General features: G+C 41.1%; 1 protein-coding gene across 4 annotated transcripts in view; it reads right to left on the reverse strand.

The window, feature by feature from the left end:
- tnrc6c1 (trinucleotide repeat containing adaptor 6C1) overlaps positions 1–18,822 on the reverse strand; it is a 44,768-nt gene extending 25,946 nt beyond the window's left edge. For 3 of the 4 annotated variants that reach the window (XM_030408932.1, XM_030408934.1, XM_030408931.1), the window contains exons 1-4: positions 18,698–18,822; positions 12,041–12,143; positions 11,209–11,230; positions 1,505–1,858 (exon numbers count right to left, since the gene is read on the reverse strand). In XM_030408932.1, coding sequence (XP_030264792.1) covers positions 1,505–1,858; positions 11,209–11,230; positions 12,041–12,103 — 439 coding nt within the window. In that variant the 5' untranslated portion in view covers positions 12,104–12,143; positions 18,698–18,822. The remainder of the gene's footprint in view (positions 1–1,504; positions 1,859–11,208; positions 11,231–12,040; positions 12,144–18,697) is intronic. The other variant, XM_030408935.1, reaches the window with a different exon arrangement.
- Between the last annotated feature and the right edge of the window lie 3,913 nt (positions 18,823–22,735).

A 22,735-nucleotide genomic window follows, 5' to 3' on the forward strand; every position in this document is an offset into this window, starting at 1 on the left:
AATGTAATCAATCAGTTCAAAGACACACAGAGAGCAAAAGCAGAGCAGAGCAGGGCTGCCAGAGAGGGGCGGAGAGAAGCTGCAGCTTTTACCGTAAGCCATGAGTCACTTCAGCCCACAGCACTGGACCTCTGCCATGCTCGCTCTCTCCTTCTTTCTTTCTTTCTTTCTTTATTTCTTTCTTTCTTTCTTTCTTTCTTTCTTTCCTTCTCACTCAGTCTTTCTATCAGTGCCAGGTCAGGCCTACTGAGGCACCCAGCCAACTAGATCGCTTCATATGGCTCCTCCTCCTCCCAAAACAGGAAATACTGTGGGGCTGGTCAGCAACGCTCAAGAAGAGTGGGAGGACGATGATGAGAGGGAGGAGGAGGAGAAAAAGAGAGGACAGGATAAACATCTCGTCGCCATGGAGATAGGACTGCATTCAAACAGCAGAGGGGTTGGATGATGCTCAACCACACACCTATGTTAAAATTTGTTTTCTTTCCCAGATAAATCAAAAATGCCAAGTGCCAAGATGATATTTTATTAAGAAGGAATAAACCTTTACCACTGGGAAATCCACGAGAACCTAGTTTACTATGACATGTACAGCCTCAGGAAGGAAAATACACACACGCATACAGAGACAGCCAGCTGTGTTTACTCTCCATCCTCTACCCCAGTATTCCTCTATCCCCATTTCTAATTCCCAACCAGGCAGAGACAGAGTGAAAATAAACAACAGTCCCCAACACCTGCAATGCAAGCGGCTTCGCACTGATCTACAGGTACACTGTGCCGTTACAATCACAGTGCCATGCAAAGAAACTAAGGAGTAGATAAAGCCAATGTCATTCAAAAAGGCAGTATCAGTAGATGCAAAACACAACCACTCACAAACGCAGCCAACATATGCCAATTGGCTGTCAGGATAAGTGTAACTTACATTTACCTTTACTGGAGGTGGGAAGAAATTGTATGGATTAAGTCTGAATTTAATCCTGAACTAGTCTCCATCTACTGATTTTAAGCATCAATTTCAGCCAGTTCAATTTGTGGAGGATCGCAACACCTGATTAGCTTTCCGAGTTATCTGGTTCACAATTTCTGTTGGATTGCTGGCATGTAAGAAATACTTGTCAGCTATCTTACAGTTTCATCAGTTTTACAGTCTGATTTCCCACATGCCGTTGTAGGAACAGTGCTAAACTTGCCACTATTGGAGTCGTATTTAAACTGCTGTAAAACAGAATATGCTGCAGAACAGTTTTTTCCTTTTTTTCTTCTTTCCATTCATCATAGAATTGCACAAAAAACCCACTCACCACTCTCAGTAAAGGTCACATAACTAATCCAATTCAGGCAATGAATATACTGAAGTGATTCAACCTTCAACTCTCTTACAGCAACCCTACTGCTACATGTAAAGACACAATTAATATTTATTTTCAATAACCATTCATTGATTTCCCAAAAATGGGATTAATACATAGGGACTCGCCAACAGAGTGTCTAGGCTGACCTGTAGGCAGGCTGGCTGTGGAGGAGGAGGAGCAGGAGGGAGAGGAGTGTATGTCTACTGCTGCTGCAGGTTCAGTAGTGACGGGACGTCCCGAGGTGGTGACAGGCAGGGTTCCGGAGGGCAGAGGCTGGCCCCTTTTCAAAAGCTGCTTGTGCTCCTGCTGTCGGAAGCGCGGGGGCACCTCTCTGGGCGGGTAGCGCTGCTGTAGCAGAGTCTGGGGCTGCTGTGATGTCTGCGGCTGACCTCCGGAGGGGGCGCGCTTGCCATTGCCACTGCTTGGGGATACAGACGGGACAGCGCCAGGGTTGACGGGGGGAAGAGGAGGGGCGGGGTCGAGCTTGGCAGAGTCTGGCACTGTGGAGGTGGGATGGGGAGGCAGGTGACAAGAGGGCAGAAATGCAGGGATAAGGGAGGTAAAGAAGCATTAGGCAAAGCAGAGCTGTTAAAAGCACACTTGTGCCAAAACTGTTATTGAATCATGATGATAAGTTGCACTTTTAATGATTGTTTGATTGCATTTATCATTGTATTTGACAGTTGTTTAGATGCATGTTTAGTGCATGTACAAAAAATAATCACAACAGAAGTATAGTTTTTTCTGGAACACTGCTGTGGTTGATGATTTCCTCCACTTTTAAAGCCATGGACACTTTTGGAAGAGGACCATAATGTTAAATTCAGAAAGGCAAATGAGGAGATCTATAAATGCACAAGATTTGCCATCTCTCCTGGCTGCCTGAAGTTTGACTCCAGGCAGTGGTCAGTTTAAACACATGGCTGCTCTTTGAAGAACCAGAGGGCTGTAATAATCTCAGGGTGGTACTGTAATAAACCTTCAGCCTTTAGAAATGTCCACGACACACAACTCTCACAGTCTGCCATGGTGCCTGGTCACAAATTAGACGTGATGAGGACGTCAAGTATCCGATAACAGCCCACATTACTGCCTGCTGCAGGATTGTGGTCTATTGTCTCTATCAGGACAGTACTGTGAAGGAGTGTGACGCCCCTTCAAAGCTATTCATGGTTTGTGGCATATTATGGCCCCTGAAATGATCTCATCTCAGCACTCTACCAAAGCTGTGTGATTCTCTCTCTCTCATCTTTAACCTACAACATTTAATTTTTTGTCCAAACATGTTGTGAAAACAGCACTGACAGTTCTCCATATCAACCTAAAAAGTGATTTGACATTTGCTTATTTACAAATCTAGCAGTTACAGATAGAGCTGGGTACTGCCACTTATGTTCTAAATACAATTAGATTTACAGGGTTCCCACCAAATTCGAATTTCTGATTAATATTGATTATGTTGGATATATTGCACTTACAATCCCAATTTTGCTTGGACATGCAAGAAATTATGAAAGAACTATTGTTGTAAATTGTACAAGGAATTAGCATTCATTTGGAGGCCTGACTACTGTTACCTGGTAAATGTGACTTTAATATTCATTAACTTTAAAGCTGTACGCTTGCCGTCTGCAAACTCAAGAGGTGAATATCTGATTCTTTGGCTGCTAAATGCTCCACTATGTTCACCAGTTAGTTACCATCTACATCTTGTTGTTTGGTGTTGAGAAGGTGGATAAACAATGAGCTTCACTATAAAGTGAAGCAGGGGTGAGCTGAAGATTTGGGTGAAATTAAAGCCACTCTAAGGCGTAGCTCCATATTCTGACCTTTGCACTGTCAACAAGAATTCTCTTTGTAAACTATGCAAAAGAAGAAGAAGCTTTAAAGTATCCTCAGCAAGCTAATATACTACAGCTGAATAGGGAAGTTTAAGGTTAAAGGTCACCACTAAGTCAAACAGGATGATCACCTCGGGTTCACACAGCCATTGCTGGGTGAGATGCATTATGGGACAAAAAGCACACGGTATAATCACCTCAGTATGTTTCATTACATAACAGAATAATCTGGTGTGATAGAATGCAGACATGATGTATAAAATGTGTTTAGTACCTATACATACTGTACGAGAGCAAACCCAAACATCAGCTGACCAGACATAATGAGCACTTGGGCAAAATTGTATGCGAGTTCTGGCTGGTAATAAATACAGAGTGAAGAAAAAAAACTAAAACAAAAGAAAACACATTGTAAAGGCAGCAACCAAAAGATAAAGGAAATCTGTGGCCTAAATGAGTTATAAAGAGCAGTGCCTTGCCATTGGCTGCCATCCCGAGTGTGTGCAGTGAAGCAATGAATAACTTGCACACATGCGGCCAGCCCGACACACACAAAAACAAAGAGTTATGTAATGCCGAGGCCCACACTGAGGGGAGAGGACAGGATGGTGCCGTAGAATTCACAGCTTTGTAAATACTGACAGACATGTTTGCTCACATCTAACAGCCCTCTCTTCATCATTTTCCAGGATGTTTATGTCTGTCATGCATGTGTGTGTATGTGTTGGGGGGTCTTCTGTGTATTTTTGCCCCCCAGTGCTGCATTCCCTCTATGGGCTACAACCACTGAATACATGGTGTGATCCAGTTACACCCGTGTCTGTCTGTGTGTCTCCCTCTCCCTGCAACTCAGGAATCAGGGGGTGAAGCTCCGGAGCCTGAGCTCGCCTCTCATCGGATTTCTCTACATCTGCTCCATTTCCTCTCCGTTCTTGTGCTTTATCCCTCTCCCCACCTTCCTGTGCTCTCCTATCCTCCTTCATTCACTATGATCTACTATTATCCTCTTGTCATTATTACTGTATTAGGGGTGGCAGATGGACACAATAATTCGCAGTCAATTCTCCCTGCTGATTTTAAGAGGTGATTTCCTCTTAAAAACACAGGACTTAGTGGTTTGTGCCACCATGTGTAATAATGGTTATGAAGGAGATCGTTATGCAGTTGGGACTCTCTAGTGTGTGACGTAGATTCTTCTGGAAGCTGGGGGAAGGGGGAAGCTGGCTGGTTGCTCTGTTGACCAATCAGAGGAAAGAGACGAAAAGGGAGAGGGAGGGAGCTAGAGAGAGAGCGAAATAGAGAGCTGACTTACAGAAGGGAAGGGAAGGAGGTAGAGCTGGGAGAATAGTGCGTGTGTGTGTGTGTGCGTGTGTGAGACAGTCTCCACCCCCTTCACTGTAAGTTCGAGTCTCACTGCCTGAAACCAGCTCGGGTCTAAATCCGCTTACAATTAGAACACTATTTTGCCTAGTGTTCTGTGCTGGATTCTTCCTTTCAAAAAATGACATTAGTCCTGCACATTTAATGACATCAAGCTGACTGATACACAAAAGCCAAATGTTGTAATAATTGCAGTTATGTTAATCATGATAATCATTGGAGCAAAGAGGAGACAAAAATGATCAAACCTCCAAAAAAGCTCAGCAGCTCATTAAGCATCACGGCAGCGTTGTGAAGATAAAAACTGAAGTAGAGTAAAAAGAGATCAGAGCTTCTTGCTCTGACAGCCTATTTGCAAAAACATATTCCTCAGCTGTGTGGGTGCACAGGAGAATTCCCAGTTCATCAAAGATGCACATCAAACCGTGGCCTTGGGGCTGTGTGCGCTTAATGCAGAGGAAGACATCCCATTTTCCACTTTAAAAGGGGTCTTAATTTTCTGAGAATAAAGATGATAGCATGCTTGCCTGACTGTTTACAACCTTGAGGTTGGGGGGAAGTTGTCTGGGATGTTCTCTGAGGGCTGAAGGTTGGTGGAGGAGACCTTAAAGTTGAAGGCTCCTCTAAGTGTTAATTTCTATGAGCACATCGGAGAAAATTTTAAAGGTAGACTGGCCTATGCAAGTACTACTGTACCTGTGATACCCAGCTTATCTTTGGTTTGTATTTTGAATACAATTTTTAAAAAAATCTTACTTTCTTAAATCTTAATCTCAATGTATTTCTATGGCCCTGTAAAGCACTTTGAATTACCTACAGACTTAATAGTACTATGTACAGATGCCTTCCTTCAGTTTAGTTTGGGCAGTTTTGATGCCTCATATTAACGTGTTGTAAAACAAATACAGTAACAATTTAAATACACAGATTTAATCAAATTAGACACTTCTGGTAGTGCTTCAATTATCAGCAAACAAAAGGTGCTGCCCATATTAGTTATACTGCAGAGTATCATAATAACAACAATAAGAGCCCCATGCTGATTCTGCTTTCCATTCATCAAATTGGATCTTGCTCTTAGGTGGTGTGTATACAGATACAAATGCTAAAGTTCTGCTTGTGAGTGATTATAAGCTTTGCAAAGCTGAGCCTTTAATCAGCCAAGTTAAGGCCTGAATGAATGCTTTTACAAACTACCTTAAGAACATCCTATTTCTCTAAACAGGGTTTCTGTTGCTCAATAGCCATCAGGTTACATGCTTCCACTCTCAGGCAGGTTCATTGGCGGTTTCATAGGTAAAGTCTTTTCCATAACCATTACGAGAGAATAAATTCTAAAGGAATTACAATATGGAGCAATCTGGAAGGTGAAGTTATAATATCTCACACTAAATGAAACCCTACATATGCACACATTTGTGTCCTTGCCCTTTTGTCCATGTGTATTAAAGTATAACAAATTCTCCATGATGCATGTAATCGCTTTAGTGCTCTATATACAAAGTGTATCGCTTATCTGGTGTTGCTGCCAAAGTGTCACAGTACACTCCTCTAATTGAAGTGTAACAAAAAGGAAACCTGAAAATTGCTAGATCCACATTCGAGGTCTATTAAAACGGAGGTAGCAGAAAGAATATCAACGATCATGAGTGATGAAAGGAGGCACGTCTTTAGGGTTCTCCATCTCTTTCTTCCTGTGGGCTTTAAATTGTGAGCAGTGAGCGCCTCGCAAGAGAGAAGATTAAAGGGCTTAATTAGAAGTGAATAACTATGACACTGTATTTAAGAGGGAAAACCCTCCCTCACTGCATCACATTCAACACAGACAAAAAATGCTATTTAAAGTCTGACGGCACAGTGTGAAGAACACAAGGCTATATAGGTCAGAGCATTTATCAAATGGTAGCTTGATATCTGAACGGTGCAACATAATCACACATCTGAGGGGTATAATACACTCAAAGTCAACACTGGTTATCATCACTAGAAAAAAAAATCAGAATATGTGTTTTTAGCCTGTTCAAAACATGCAGAAGTGTCAGCAGAAGTGTCACCACAAGAGCCAGTCCACAGATTATGCCCACTGCTCTGAGAAGACAGGTGGAGTACATAGACAGACAGCTTCTCTGGACTCACTCCCCTGTCCCTGGCCTTTTGTGCCAACAGCTGCAGGCAGACCAGATTCCACTGTCTGTTATGATTTAGAGGAAGTGATGTGTGAAAGAGAGGGGAACGTCCTGTCCTCCTGACCTGGGCAGTAAATGCTGGGCAAAATGCAATCCACTGAAAAATGACAGAGAATGCAATATTGGCACAATAGACAGAAAGGAATATCTATATGACCTTTTCATCCATTCAAGTGATGAAAAATAGTCCATTTGTTTAGAATGTATTTTTGTTTTCATCAAACTACAAATCATCCCTGTGAAAAGCTAAGTTATCTATGATGAGTTAGCTTACTTTATCCCTCTATGTCACTGATCCTTTAAAACACAGCTGAACAATTAATTATAAATATTATCAAAATCACAATATAGCCAGCTGCAATAGCAAAATCGGTGGAGCCTGTTTTTTTTGATAAAGGTAAAATGTGTTGCAAAATCAATATACAGTGTTACAGAGAATCCCCAGCCTACAACTCGTGTTCTCTAGACTTATGGGAACAAACTTGTCTGGTACAGACCCGAGAAACAAAATCACGTCATCCTCATTTTTACATTTTTTCCTATGAAAATGAAAGGCAGTTCTTACCATTCCCACTGAAATTGTGACTCTTATCACAATCTCATTTGAAGTAATCACAGTATGATTTTTCTGCATATCGTTCAGAGCTACTTTAAAGCCAGCTCCAAAAAACACCCTTCGATTCACAACTATTAAAACAAGTTATTAAAATATGTAAACACATATTTCTGATATTGACACTGTTAGTTAGAGGTACCAGACTAACTTAACTCTGTAACATCCCTGTGGCCATATTACCCTGAAAAAACTCTAGTCAAATACCGGACCCCCCCCAGAGTTAATGATGGTTTAAATGACTGAAGAGACAATAAATCTAATGACAATAAGCTTACATGCAGAATTTATAGCGTAACCCTCCACAACAGAAGTTACCTCTGTTGCTCTTAAATTGTGGTTTATCATCACCACCACTGCAATCATTTCAGCCGTGCTCCTTGAGATGAGACATGTAGAAGAGGCGGTGACGATGACAAGAGGCTCACTGGTATAAATTCCCCCCTGATCACACCACAATTTATGACGCTCCAACACAAAGCGCTGTGCGTAATTAAGCGATTGTGAAACGGCAAATTAATCTGTTATGAATTTACTGCCGTGACACTACTTTATAATAATGTTATCTTTTATTGCACTATGTAAATGTGCGCCTTGATGTGTATGTATATTGTGCCCCATCCTCGATAGGGATATAAATGCACAGCATGAGCAGAACACAATAGCTCATTAACCCTTAGAAATTAACTCTGGTACAGCTTGTTGATGGCAGAAGGCCTCTCCTGTGGTACACAACTGCCATCATGAGCTTGTATTTGTCACTATCAAGGTTCAGCTCTACTGTGATGTTGACCTATACTGTGACACTGACGACAAAGAGACGAGATACAAGAGTTAGTAAAGTAGTTAAATGAGGATGTCAAATACTTCAAGGTGGTAAAATATTCCTCTAATGACCACTGAAAATACCACAGGATAGTAACACTTCTAAAAACAGAGTACAGAGCAGAGCAAAAGCAAGAGGAATCCTACCAACCTTTACTGTGTGTTTTTGGTTGAAAGATATTTATGCAGCAGTAGATGTACATTAAGATACTTTTTTTTCCAGCTCAGACCAAAGGTAGTCTTGTAGTTCTGTGTGGCTACTTTGGACTGGCCACTTTGCTTCAATCGCTTTAAAAGAAGAACAGTACATGAACAAAAGCTCAATGCACCTTCTTTTCAAGCATGTGTTTCATTTTCATTTCAAGCATGGCTGCCAAATGATTTGCCTAAATATGAACATTGTTTACAGAGATCTCTCAAAGTATCACTTCCTAAATGGTCAGGAGACGGATTTAATCATAATTTAGCCCTTGAATTCATTCTAAAAATCTTCTATCATAAAATCCTGTGGTTGGCTAGTTTTGCTTTCAAACCACAACATGAACTGCACTGGAGTTCACTTGGAAACGGATCGAGACCCTCCTTTTCAGGAAGTCTTGGACATATTGTCTGGTCCTCAAACAGAGTTCATCAGACAACATTCAGTGCAACCAAAATCAACTGTATCACGCAGGCAAACTCACCAGAGATAGTTAAATTAATAACATTTTTGGTGAAGCAAAGGGGTCTGTGCATATTTGTGCTTTGCAATGTGAAACTATGAGTAAAACCACATGTTTATGTTTGCGCAGCACACAATGTACATATGCAGCTGGTGTTTGCCTGTGACATAAGGGGACTGGTAAAGTGAGAGTGTGTGTGAGTCAGTCAAGTGAGCCAGTAGAAGTATCCTACAAAGGGCCCCCTCAGCTGTGCCGGCAAACAGGAAACTGCCTCGCATTCTCACAGTTTCACATGGCTCCGTCTGTTTCTTTTGCTCTCACATGCCTTTTTCTAACCCTCTCACATCAACCAAAGGCACCGTGTTTTAGTGGTAGCCTCCCTACACTTTGCCACAAATGTAACCACAACAATTCATCCTATCTCTTTCCTTACAGCCCACCCTCTTCTGCTCCCTTTTCCCTCCTGCTGGTCCCAGGATGGGCCTCTCCACTAGACCAGACAGGAGTGTTACCAGGAGGAGGAGTGTTACCATGGTGCTTGGGGTCTTCCCGGAGATCTCCTGTGTATGGATGCCTGTTTATTCAGCCTCCGCACTATCCCTGTTCTCCTAATTAGTTCTCAGTGCACCCCGCATTAGTATCAGAGACAATCTGCCTTTCGCGGTTGATTAGTCAATCATAATTTTTTTGTCATTTTATTGTTTTTATGTTTTTAACTGTGAATAAGCCATTAGCCAAAAACACAATAACAGTCATATATCTGGTATCACAACATTTAAACATTTAATAATATTCTATAATTTGAAATGAGCTCCTTGTGCATCTCTGATTGAAATGTATCTGTGGTGAAACAAAAACACTGACATTGTCCCCAACTGAATCAACAACACGATTAATCCTCAGGTATGAATTTAACATTACAATAGAAAAACAGTCATGTCATGTGGCCCAAGACAGTGGATAAGAGCACATCAGAGTACACAAATATGTTGCATGTGCTAAAAGTCACGTGTGACATTTAAGGGGCGGAAGATGACAGTAAAATTAGGTCATGTTGCTGTTATGAGCAGCAGCCAAGAAAATAATTGTGCATCTGACAGCCTAGTTTGGCGATGGGGAGAAAAGAATAGTATATAGGTCAATTTGTAGATGTTGTGAAACAACACAAAGTAGAGACCAAGAGAATACTAACACAGCTTACCCAGATCACATTCATTAGTGCAGCAAACTGTGAGGGGCTGAGGGTGATTCAGACAAGAGGAACAAGGGGTGGGAGGGGGTGCACCTCTGTGACATTATAGTCTCATTAACTCATCCTTCAGGGAGAGAGAGGGAGGTCAAGGCACTGACCCTTGATGATGGGAAGTTCACAGTTGCATGCACCCACAAGAAGAGAGCACAGGTCGATCCCCTCCTTTTTACTGATCTGAACAAAATAAGCCACCAAACCCCTGCAAACACATTTATCTGAACACAGCTTTAGGCACAAAAACAAAAAAGCCACACTGTAATAAGATGTGTATTCTCTAGCAGCCATAATTCTCCAGAAGTTCTAATCATATTTTGCCCTGATTGTTCCATTAATAAGTCCCTTTCCCATCTGCCTGCTCATAACCTCAACCAGGAGATGTGCTCCTGGGCTGACTGTCCAATGCTACCAATCCGCCCCTCACTGGTCATTAAGAGCTTTGGCTTGGGGAGACAAAGTGAAATGTGGGTCTGCAGCTGCCACAGGAGTTGTTTAAAATGTGCACGTTAAGCACACTCTTCCCTACAGAAGTCACCTTTCAGTAAACTTTATTCATGTTAATTTTTTGTGGTACTTTTGCTCAGGTTTTCTCCTCAACTCGACCCTCCTAGGTATGCCTTAGGAGTCCACAGGGAGGCCTGAGGAGCAGCTGCACCATCCCTCTGCTCCTTATTAGTCTTGTATGGGCACCTGGCCTCCATTTTGGCTCAGGTAGTATGGACCACTTGGCTGCTGCTAATGTTTTCAGAATGGTTTACTAGAATAAAAATGGATTCTTCATATCCAAATTCCACAACAGTGAAGAGAGCGTGAATTGATGCTCTGGGGCAAAAAACAATTCAATTCAGAGTGATCCATCTCAGAGGACACGATATTTAAAGCACCAACACAATGAGTCTCTCTAATGTTTGAAAACAACATGGTAAAAAGTTAGCAAGGTTCTTAGCAAATAACTTCGCCGGAGCTGAGAAATTATGTGTTATTGTATGTGAAGCAGATTGTAACACAAGAGAGCAAAGGAAGATCTTTACAACTGCAGGCAAAAAAAGAACAGAAAAGAAAAATCAAGAGAAATACAAGTAGCCACAACTCACCTTTGGTTATCTGTTCTGTGGCCTGAAAAAAAGGGGAAAAATGTTAGCAATGGAAATAAGACTTACAGTAACTTATGATCAAGAGAAATTAATTTGTGGGCCTAAATGTTAACGCTGCATCCACATCTGAGTTGCACTGGCTGGCTCAACAGCTGCACTACAGCACCAGAGCAACTAGCCAGGGCAATCGGAACAAAATGTTCAGGGGCTGGTTTTGCTCATCTATTGAAATGCTAAGAGGTTCATGTTCATTCCTACTGCTTGACAGGGTGAAAGGGTTCAACGGGTTGGGAGCTGTGGAGGGAGTAAAATAGACAACATAAATGCTACTCTCATACATTAAAAACACAAAGCACACACAAACATACTTTCACTGGCACTGACAGGAAGGGTCAAGGATACATAAACGTATTTAAGAGAGCAGCAGGCTAGCGTTCAACTAACACTGAAAACAGATGACCCACGGGAAAAAAAGTGAGGAGGAGAAGGAGGAGGAGGGATAGAGGTGGGCGTAAGAACAAGGATGATGACTGCATAGGTCCCGGGGAAATGCTTCTGGGGAAACACACATGACAAAATGCATGTGCTCAATATGCATGTGATCCCTGTGATGTAACTGCAGCAGAAACACCTGAGCATACTTGAAAGCTGCATTTGGTTGTGCACCAATTAATGTAAAAATAGTACCGATGGCGTTACAGCATTGACATCTAGGTTTGGTTGAGGAAAAAGGAAGTGGAAGTATGGACTGTGTCGGGTAGCATTACTTTTCTTTGCTGGGAGACAGTGGCTGTATGACTGTAGCAAATAAAAGAGCTTGCCACAAGCTTACCTTTTTCTGAGCAGCGTCTTTCTTTTTCTTCTCTTCTTGCTTTTTCTTTTTCTTATCTTCCATCAAATGGTTCTCTTCTCGTGTTTTTTGCTTCTTCTCACAGCTAAAATACAAGAAGAGAGACAGACAGAGAGACAGTTATTTCTATTCCAAGCACCAACTGAGGAAAAACTGTCTCAACAGGTGAACACCTGTTAGAATGATTTCTCTCCAAGCTAAAATCAGTGTTGTCAACGGCTGCTGGTATAGCACACAATATAACGTGTATTAGTAGTAATACAACTGCCAGAAAGAAGAATGTGGGTTTGTTTTGTACTTCACTCCTGAGCTGTACAGTTCTGGGCAAGATGTGGCGTTTTGAACCGTGCAGACTGTACATGTGTGTGTTTTAGTTTGGTGGTCTTTGGGGTTGGCTCTGAAAGATATTTGGGAGGCCCTTGCAGGTATAATAAAGTGGGGGCCAATGAGACTAGGCCCCTGTTCTTTAGTCTACATGCCCAGCCAGTGCAGCAGATCGGGATGTAACTAATGTGTGGGCAGAGCACACAAAAACAATACCTACTCTTGGTGGTAGGCGATGTAGACGTTTCTACACCTTTCTGGTAATAGCCTAAACCTTCTCTGCCCTGTACAGAGAATAAGTGTTCATACAGAGACACAATATAGTTACATGTGCGAATGTCTCCAGCTGAGAGCTGCTCTATATCTATCCTAATCCTCTACACAGGAAAAATAAATAAATAAAAGCTAGAAGCTGTGTTTTTTAAGGACGACTGACAGAAGAGTAACCAGCCTGGAAAAATACATAAATTGGAATCAAGTTCCGTGAACCCTAAATATGAAACTGTACATGAAACATTCAGCCTTTTTTTCATGCCATGCCTATGCCGCTTCAGGCGACAGTAGTGTGTGTCATTGCCTGGCAACAAGCTCTCCCAGAGGCCCTGGTGAGCAGTCAGGTGGAGACAGACAGCGCCCTGAAGCAGTGCATTGAAATCAGTTTGGTTGTGGAGGTTCAATAATAGAAAGGAAAAGCAAGAATAAACAAGCATCAGAAACTAAATCAGAAATCTGAGCTTAAAATTAGTTGTGTTGGGGCATGGAGCATGTCATTGGAGCTTGGGGTCAAGAGAGTGTTTGAATAGTCAAATACTATTACAATGTTTTTTTCAATGGTTTGACTGCTCTTTCTTGCCCTTCTGGGGAAAATGGGTTAAAAAAAAGTTTGAAAATGACTACTATGTGTATGCAGTCAAACTTATACTTAGCTATACTATAACTAAACATTGTTGTTTTTTAGTGATACCAGAGTTTTGTGCTGTCTTTGAAATATTGCAAGATGATGCATTTTCTTCCATTTCACAAAGATAGTAGTAAAGTAAGAAAGCATAAACACCCTGCGAGCAATAAAAGAAACCACCAGCCTCAACTGAATATCTCTAAATTGATCATTAGAATGTATTTACATATAGTATTAGGATGATTGATATAAACTGTCTCCTGAGTTTCAAAGTTGTATACAGTAATTCACTATTGTTTTCTATATGGCTGAAAGGAGGTACTATGAATTGTAATGCAAGGTGTTTGAAAGCAGTCAACATGTGTATGTACAGTGCAGTTTCCTTAATCCTTTTAAATACCTGAATATGTCAGAGGACATTTACGTATTATTAATAGTATGTTTGAGTAATAATCTTATAATTGGAACTGTAATGGTGCATATTCACTGTAGGTTCACTGCGGGTTATAACATTTGCATCCTGACTTAAGAGTGTGCAATAATGTGTGAATAATGTATGTATACCTATAGTGCAATCCAATGTCATCTTACAAAGTATGCAGCAATGCTTTGTGAACTTGACGACAGCAGCTGCTGCCACCGTCTCCCAGAGGCCATGGTCACCTCTGCTCTCAGACTAAGCGGTTAACCAACATGGGACAAAGGGTAACCAAGGGGAAGCCTTCAGTTCACTGCAAAGATCAGACCCCACAATCTTCTTTATCCATTCTTCAACACAGCCAATACAAGTGAAACACTATTCCAGTAAGACCAGAATCAAACTAGAGCACTATTACTATATTTCTTAGAAGGTAAACCTGTGCTTTCTGCTTCCTGTGTAAATAATGCTCCACTGTAGAGGAAGCTCTTTATTTATTTATTTATTTTTACGCGGCCAATATATCCGTAACAGGCAAATGACACAGTGAAAGAAATACACACAGTAAACTGAACCCAGGAACCTGACTCATGAGTCGCTCAATGGTAAAGATACACAGCCATGGCAATAAATGTTTGAACATATAATTGGTAGACATGCTTTAGATGTTATTTAAATCGGTGTCATAGCTGTTCTGAATTTCCTGTACAGCGATTGGAGTCGCTAGAAGATCATAAAAACTTTTGTGAATTATCAGCCACTGCTAACAGATCCATAAAAAAAACAAACAAAGAAGCAACACTGTGACAAGTTATTTCAGCACAGTTAAATGAGTTGAACCAAATATTCCATCACAATTTTAATGTTTTCACTTTAAATTGTGAGAATGTGTATTTACATACACTTTTTAAAATTGCAAGTATTGACAGTAACAAATAAGCTATAAATTATTTGTAGACACCTTTTTTGCACTCGCTTGTACACTGAGCCTCCTTACCTACTCAGCACATGCCTTCAAGGTTTGCTGGAGCTGACAACTGAATTCACCCAGTCCTGCGACACTCCAGGCTTGGCGGAGGCCAGTTTGCATGCCTGGGATTAGGTTGTTGTTGGAATTTGCTTTGACAAAAAAAACACACAGCCTCCACACACCTATCTACCAATTCACATAATTAACACTTATTTATACCTCCAAGAGTCTGGGTATGGAACCTGCTGGTGCAGCTGCCATGCTAAATATAGCTGGTGCTGCTCCTTTCAAAGGCATCAGTGGGGCTTGTGTCATGTAGGATCAGAGGATAAGAGAGATGCTCCAGTTAATGTGAGCTGCTGCTGGCCTCCAACCCGGATGAAGAGAGTGAGTGCCAAGCAATGTGTCAAAATGATTTCAGTTTAAGAAACATTTGGTCCCTGAGCAAGACAGAGGGGGTCTCACTCAATGAGGGCTGCCGTTTCTTTTACAAACATCTGCCTGGCTTGGACAGATGTGCGTCCCTTGGATTCAGAGTGCTGACTGATGGTGAGATGGGGGAGGATGCACCAATGGTACCTCCTGCTCATTTGGATTCTGCAGCACTGTGTCATAAGACAAAACTTAAATCAAACCACTTCTTAAAGATAAAGACTCACACATATATTAGGCTACTTATGATATTTTAAAAAATAAAGCCAATTCCAAGGAGCCCTTTTATCAACTGCAGACGCATATAAATTAATAATAACAAAGTCTATTCTATTAATAAATAAAAATATACAGAGGGGGCTACAACGATCCAGTTTTCATTCGCAGTTTACTCGTAGTAGCGGGTTGAGCTGGATCATGAGCAGCCATTCGTGGCAAGGAAGCACAGCTCGTGCCGATATGAAGGACGTAGGTCAATGAGCTCAGCTCTGTTGTGGAATTACATCCTCCTGTCAGAACAACAGGATTAGAGCTTGGTGTCCCTCTTAAAACCAGACACTCACTCTGCTGACAAAGGAAGCCAAAAGGAAGAGAAAAAAATGACACTCAGACTGGGGCAAGACCAAGGACAGCCTAATAGAAGCAGGTGTAAAAATTGTGAAGAGAATTTGTGTGGATATTGAGAGGAAGGAGAGTCGATGTGTGCAAGGTGAACTGTGGATATGTAAATGCCACGCTGCCCCACATTGAAGCAATGAAGATGAGGTGGGGGGGGGGGCTACAATTGATGAGGCTGGTTTGTGTGTATGTGTGAGAGATGGGGGAAGGGGTGCTAGACGGCAGTCGCTGGGCACAGAGCCAGGAATGCCATCGCTGCAAGCCAAACAAGAGCGCGGCGAGCCCTTGGGAGAACGCTCACTAGCAACCACAGCAGCAGCAGCCACTGCTATGGCAGCATGTGCAGCTCCCTTTGCTCTCCTGCGCAATCGCACTTCAGGGCAACACAGCTTTTTCAGCTTGCACTGAAAAATATCTAACATGCAGCAGCAGGTTTTCAAATGCACAATGAAAACAAAACAAACACATAACAAAAACCAAAAACAAAGTTAGTCAGCACCACCTTTCAAATTGTGTGAGGGTTTAGAAAACTGCTGGGTAAGCACTGACAAAGTCCTTGTGCTCTGTAAAGAGGATTGCACTCTCTAAAGTACTTGAAGCTATTCTCAGTGTGGTCATGTTAATGCTTTCTGACCCAGCCTGACGACAAGGAAAAGGGAAACTCATGCTGCACTCCTGGCACTCTGAACTAGCCCTAAAATAACTTGTATGGACACACTCCAAAAGAACTGCCTCCAGTCCTCAATGTCAGTTGTCTGCTCCAAAAGTAAAGGGAACACATTTATGAGTCTGGTTGACAATTTACAGATCAAAGAACATGCTCAAAAATGTCATATTAAATTCCAACCACATTGCTTTTCTCAATGTTTCCACATTTGTCTATAAAAATAAATAAAAAATTAAACCTCAGTGTGAAGTAATTACCTGTATTGGAGGGAAAGCTCACATAACTCTATGCAACAATAAAACCAATTTGGTTCTGCCAATTTTTTGTCTCTGCAACAGAATATTTAAGAAATGCTTTAAAATTGCACTTATCTTAAAATACTGCCAAGACACTGCCCCCCCTTGCTTCTATTAATTTGTGTAATATTTAACATCACTGTTAGGTTGTCACATACCAGATTTGTAAACTTTAATACAACATTACAACATAATAGTTCTTAACCTCTATTAATACTACAACAAAAGCAGCCTGAGGCAAACAGAATAGTAACAAAAAAAAGAGTCTGAGGTGTGAGACTATTCTCAGGTTTTACTAAAGCCTAATAATAGTAAAAAATTAATATTTTTCTTTTCTTTTTTACAACCTGCACTCAGTGCTTGACATGATCAGACGCAGATATCGTATTGTTTTAAACACATGGTATCTATAAAGGATTAAGTATCAATAGTTTTGACGGCTTTAGAGAAGTTATCTGTACAAAAATAGCAACAACTGCTTCAGCATTTAAACCTACACAGGGTGAATGGACAGCTTTTGTGCAAACTTGTTTAGAAAAAAAAAAAAAAACTCAAAACAGAAACATGTTTCTTTGACAGCAATCAACTGCCGTTCAGAGATATGCAAGCTCATCATTTCCACTGAGGACTCCAGCTAAGCATCTGATCACTGACACCAAACAACCCACCAAACCCAAATGACACAATCTGGCAAAATGCCCCTCAGCCCTCTAGTCCAACGCTAAGCAAAAAGCCATAGAGAGTTTTGAAGCGAAAGTGAGGCTATGACCTAAGCCTTATAGTAATCACAGTATTTAGAGGCCTGTTTTTGTTATCAAGCCCCCTTCGGCGCCTCTCTGTGAATACACACTGCCTCTTTCAGAGGCTTGGGTGCTGACTGGGGCCCCTGACCCAACACGGACAGCAAAGACCGCCACCCCCTTCCCTTTTCTACCACGATCTCTTCATCCCTTGCCAGGCACAGGCCCAAATTAGGGATTCTAACACATTAGTAAAATCAGCGAGCCTCAAAGCTTACGTCAGTCTGCCCTCTACATGCATCAGGGTGCTGGCATTCCCAGTCTCCACACACTGTCTTCTCCATTAGGACTGTGTGTCACCGCAGGATATCAAGCTGCAGCAGGAGCAGGGAATATAGGAAGCAATCTTTGATGCATCATGTATCTCAAGGTTTACACTCTCTCATGCTCAAACTATGGACTCAATAGTTAAATGTCCACCAAGTGTAAATCATTGAGCAATCCAGCAACAATTTCAACAACCATCTCAAGGTTATATCAAAGCAACAACATGTAGCTACAATGTATTTGCTGCATATAAAAGCAACTAATTGATTCTAAAGTGAAGGCCAGCTGGTACCTAACTAGCTATTCAATAAATAAATGGTTGAATGGATTACGGGTACGGACGCTGCAACTGGTCTTAGTGAATGCAACTGGAAAAAGCGATGTATGTGGACATGAGGACAGTGATTAAACTCGGCTTGCTAATGCGTTTACTGCCAATCAGGTGATGCATGTTGGATCCAGGCAGCTCCCCCTCTCTCTCTCTGGGGCATGTTTTGTGAAAAGGAGCTGCAACTATATTCAGCCATCAGCGCTCTTCCACACCAGTGCAACATCAAGTGTTCAACCAATATCTGCCGAGCTAGCCTACTACAAATACGACAACTCACAAGCAATAACACAGGGTGCCCTTGAATCCTCTGTGTGCTCGTTAGGGCCAACTGGTCCAAGTTGCCATTAAGCCATTATGAAGAAAACCCTACCGAATATCTGCTAGGGTAAGCATGTAATGCACGAACTAAAAATAAGGACCAAAATGTCAGCGACAACTGCCATAAAGAGCACTCGCAGCGAAGAAAACATTGATGTCAAAGTGGGCTGAGCTGGAAATATGTTGATTCCCATCACAGCTGCTCTATTTAACCTCTAAATATCGCATATTTCCGCAACTGGAAATCGACAAGGTGCAAATGCGTCGTGCTAATCGCTCAAAGGGATTAATAAATCCTACCATGAAGCGTTCAGGAGGTTCTCGTTGGCGGCGGAGCCTCTGCAGCCATTTTGTAGTAACTGACCGGAGCAGCAGCTCGAGACGGTTGAATCGGTGGTAACTGGGGGAGAGGGGAGGAGCCTCACCTTGCCACGTGACCTTCAATAACAAAACAAACTGGTCGCGATCCACAGCGCTCCTCCCCCGGCGTTTCCATGACAACTGCAGCTCCTCCATCATTCACTCCCCTGCACTGCACTGATGGGCTCGAGCTTGCAGCTGTGTGGCCTCGTGCCTCCCCACTCCTTACGATATATAGCAAGAGAAGGCTGTATACACGCACACTCTTCAACAAACTACATGCGAAAAGTGTGTCGCCGTGTTGGCATAAATATAAAATTTCATTTCAACCCGCAGATTGTTCAACATTGAAGCCGTGCTAATGTTTCACACCAACAGAGGGCAGAATTTGTGTCTGTGCTGAACCCTAACTGTGCTGCTGTTATGATGTCACCTTTATTTTTGTGTCACTTTATATGTGCGACTATGATACCAAATCATCGTGGTGGTAAGTACGTACATTTAATCATGAATGTTCTACTTATGTGAGAGCTATAATTATCTCCTAGTTACATTTTAAATTAGGATTTTTCATAAAAGAAAAAAAAAAAAAAAAAAGATCAGCATTTTTAAAGTTTAACCCAGTGGTTCTGAACCGTTTAGAGAAATTTTAGAGTAAGGAAATGTAGTTGATGCATCAAAAACAGCCAGTATTGAAGTAGCAGAGCTTCAAACGACTAAATTCAGAAGTATTATCAAATCACTGCTGGTGAAACCAGTCACTTCCACAAGTCAATATTATGGTCACTTCAGAGTGAGAAATTCCCCCTGCACATAGCTCAATGGAAACCTTATCTCCACCATCGAACTGAGGAGAAACAAATGGGATGGGAGAGCCTGCCAGGCCAATATGTCACCACTCAATGAGCCAGATCTGGAGCTGAATGAGGACCCTTGTATCTCATTATCAGACACTGAAGTCCACTCTAAATGAGACTCCAGTGGCATCTGATGGAGGAAACGTATCTGGAAGCATCAAACAGTGAACACCCACAAGAAAATAACTATGAATCTGATTACGAAGTAGGGTGATAACCACCATGTGCTCGCAATTACACAACCATCTGTACTCATTGTCGTGGGCATATGGATTATGGTGTCACCCACATCTGGGTAATTGCAGAGATATGCATTATAGTGACAGTGGCAAAACACAATTATTCAGTTCACAAGATGATGGAGCGCAAGGGGAAAAGTGTGTGGTGAGGAGGGGAGGGAGGGAGGCAGTAATCATGCAACATGGTGATGAATCTTCCCTGTGTGTCATGATGTAAATAATCTGTTGTCTGAATTCAAACTTTGTGTGTGTGTAATTTTTCCACGTTGTTCCTCTGACAACATGCGTCTATTAATTACGACTAAAAGATCTATTCTACAATGCATACTTTTTCAAGAGGTTCTTATCAAACATGAATTAGTGTAAAGTGCATGCTCAGACACAAGTGTACAGTTACAGTGTTTTGTTGCTGATGCTATTAACTAAGCTAAAGTTAGCCAGACTGTTAGCAGTGGCAGTGTTTGCAACAGCAGCGACAACGGTAACACCACATGGAAACACTAAGCCGGGGGAAAGTTGAAATGTTGTCTATTTATGCTTTAAACTGAGGAAGAGTGTGACCTCTGTGGTCATGACATAGATCATTTACAAGACAAATGGTTCAACTAGTACAGTAGCATTCCTATTCTTTACTGTATTTGAGTCTTAAATAATGATTTTTTTGGCCCTGAACAGCTATTAAATTTGAGACAGCTGTCAGCCCATTGTTTGCAGCTACAGTGCAGGGTAGTAGATGATAAGTCAGTTTATACAAAATAATGCTTTGTAGTTAATTGAATTTGCATCTGTTTACCCAAAAATGAATGTTAATCAAAGAGAAAAAACACTTTTGATTGCTCTTACCATTTTGTCTTGCTTTATGTAGCTATACTGAATGCTATATTGTCTGCCTTTATTTTAATACAATCCATAACACTCTTGATATTGTTTTTTGTGAACAAAGCACAGAGAGATATTTTAAAGACTACATTTTTGTCCTGTACTTGGAATGTCAGCGAGCTAGGATCTGAATGTAGATTACTAATACTGAAAAAACAGTAAGGTGTTTTTTTCACCACCCTTCAGGGACAAAGAATGTTAAGAACCAATGGAAATATTTGAACTCTGCATACTTGCAACACAATGGCTCATTCAAATAAGCATCTAAAATGTGTGTGTGTGTGTGCATTATGTAAGATATTATGTGGTAAGTAAAAAAAAGAAAAAGAAAATCCAACCTTGATGTCGTAACATTGGGCGTTAGCAGCATTGATCAGTGCATCAGTGCCACCACATTTAAAAGATTTATTGTAACTTTAATACCACTATGGTTATTTTAAAGCTATAATTATTACTACAGTTTACAACTTTAGGTAACACTTAAGTGGAACATTTATAGAAAATGTAACTTTAGTTGATAATTATTTCACAGTTAACAAACAATGAAATGCTCAACAAACCATCTATGGAATAACTGTTTATTGTAAAGTTGCAACTGATGTTTGTAATACTTCTTAATTGCTTAATAAATGGTATATCAAGCATTACCTTGTTTGTGAACAGAGAAAAAACATTTAACTAATGTTTAATTGACTATATATAGAACTTCTTCTTAAGTCCCAAGTGCTCATTGCCAATACAATGACCTCACAGATGAAGATAACATTTCTACAAACCTCCTATCCTCCTCTTTCCCCGTATTGTTGCATTTTTCCTCCATTAGAGCAGCCATCTGAAAACCACTGGAGGCTGCATGACTCCAAGCTCAATCTCATGTTTGAAGTGTAGTGAGATGGCAGGTGACAGGAGTGGAGTTGCCTGGGGCGTGTCCATTAGAGTGTGTAAATGATGACATTGCTTCTGTCAGTGTCCGTCAGTCTGAGAACAGGAGGGAGTCCATGGAGACCATCAGCACCGGCCTGACGTGATGCAGGGCCACATTCTCAGGTCTTTGCTGTGCTTTACTGCAAAAAAAGAGAAAACTTTCCAAGAAAACCTAGGGAAATGGAGGATGTTGGTGCTGATGGAAGAGGAGCATAGGCAAGGAGAGGATACATGGAAAATTATGGTAATCCCCGATGGCCAGTAAAAGTATGAAAAATATAGATTTTTCACACCCTAAAGGGATCGAAGCATTAACGTAGTAATCTTGAAGATTCTCATGTAAATACATGTCTGTGAGGTCGCTGTCTATCGCCAAATGAGCCCTTGTATTTGCCGTAACTAGTGCAGTGCTCGTAAGAAAAGTGTATTCCTATAAAAAAGTGGGAGGTTAAGCAGCTTTTTCATGGATGGCCAAATGAGGCTGTGTTTGAAGGTGGGATGTCAGGGATATTTAGGTTTGTTATGAAATCCGATATTCCAGGGTATAATTGGCTGTTTTTGACTATTTTTGATTTTGCCATTATATTTCACCTTAAAAGCTATTTACTTGGTGTCATTATTTTCAGCACAACCTCACATGTGTGACTGTACAGTTATTTTTTCATTTTGACATACTGTATTAACACAATGGACCTAAAATCACAAAAAAAACATAAAATCCGAGTAGAAAAAGTTAGATTTTTTTACTGTGAAAACCACAAATATGTTTAACAAACCATTTTTTTTTTAACTTATAATGCAAATATAAATTGTTGTTTGCTAAATTTGTGCATACATTTAAAAAATGTACAAAGTTATATGTAACTATTTACATTTAAATGCAGGCAATGCTCAGGTCTGCCTGAGCTCCTTCCAGCTCCTTCCAATAAATAGCTGGACTGCCTGCTCCACATTCAGCTTCTCCTCATTATTCTGACTCATTAAACAAAAAACCGACTCCACTACACACTAAACACACTACACCAAACACTACATAACACACTAACTACACGCTCCAAACACGCTAAATGTCACCAATC

The sequence above is a fragment of the Sparus aurata genome, chromosome 23, assembly GCF_900880675.1.
Source record: "Sparus aurata chromosome 23, fSpaAur1.1, whole genome shotgun sequence".
NCBI classification, from domain to species: domain Eukaryota; kingdom Metazoa; phylum Chordata; class Actinopteri; order Spariformes; family Sparidae; genus Sparus; species Sparus aurata.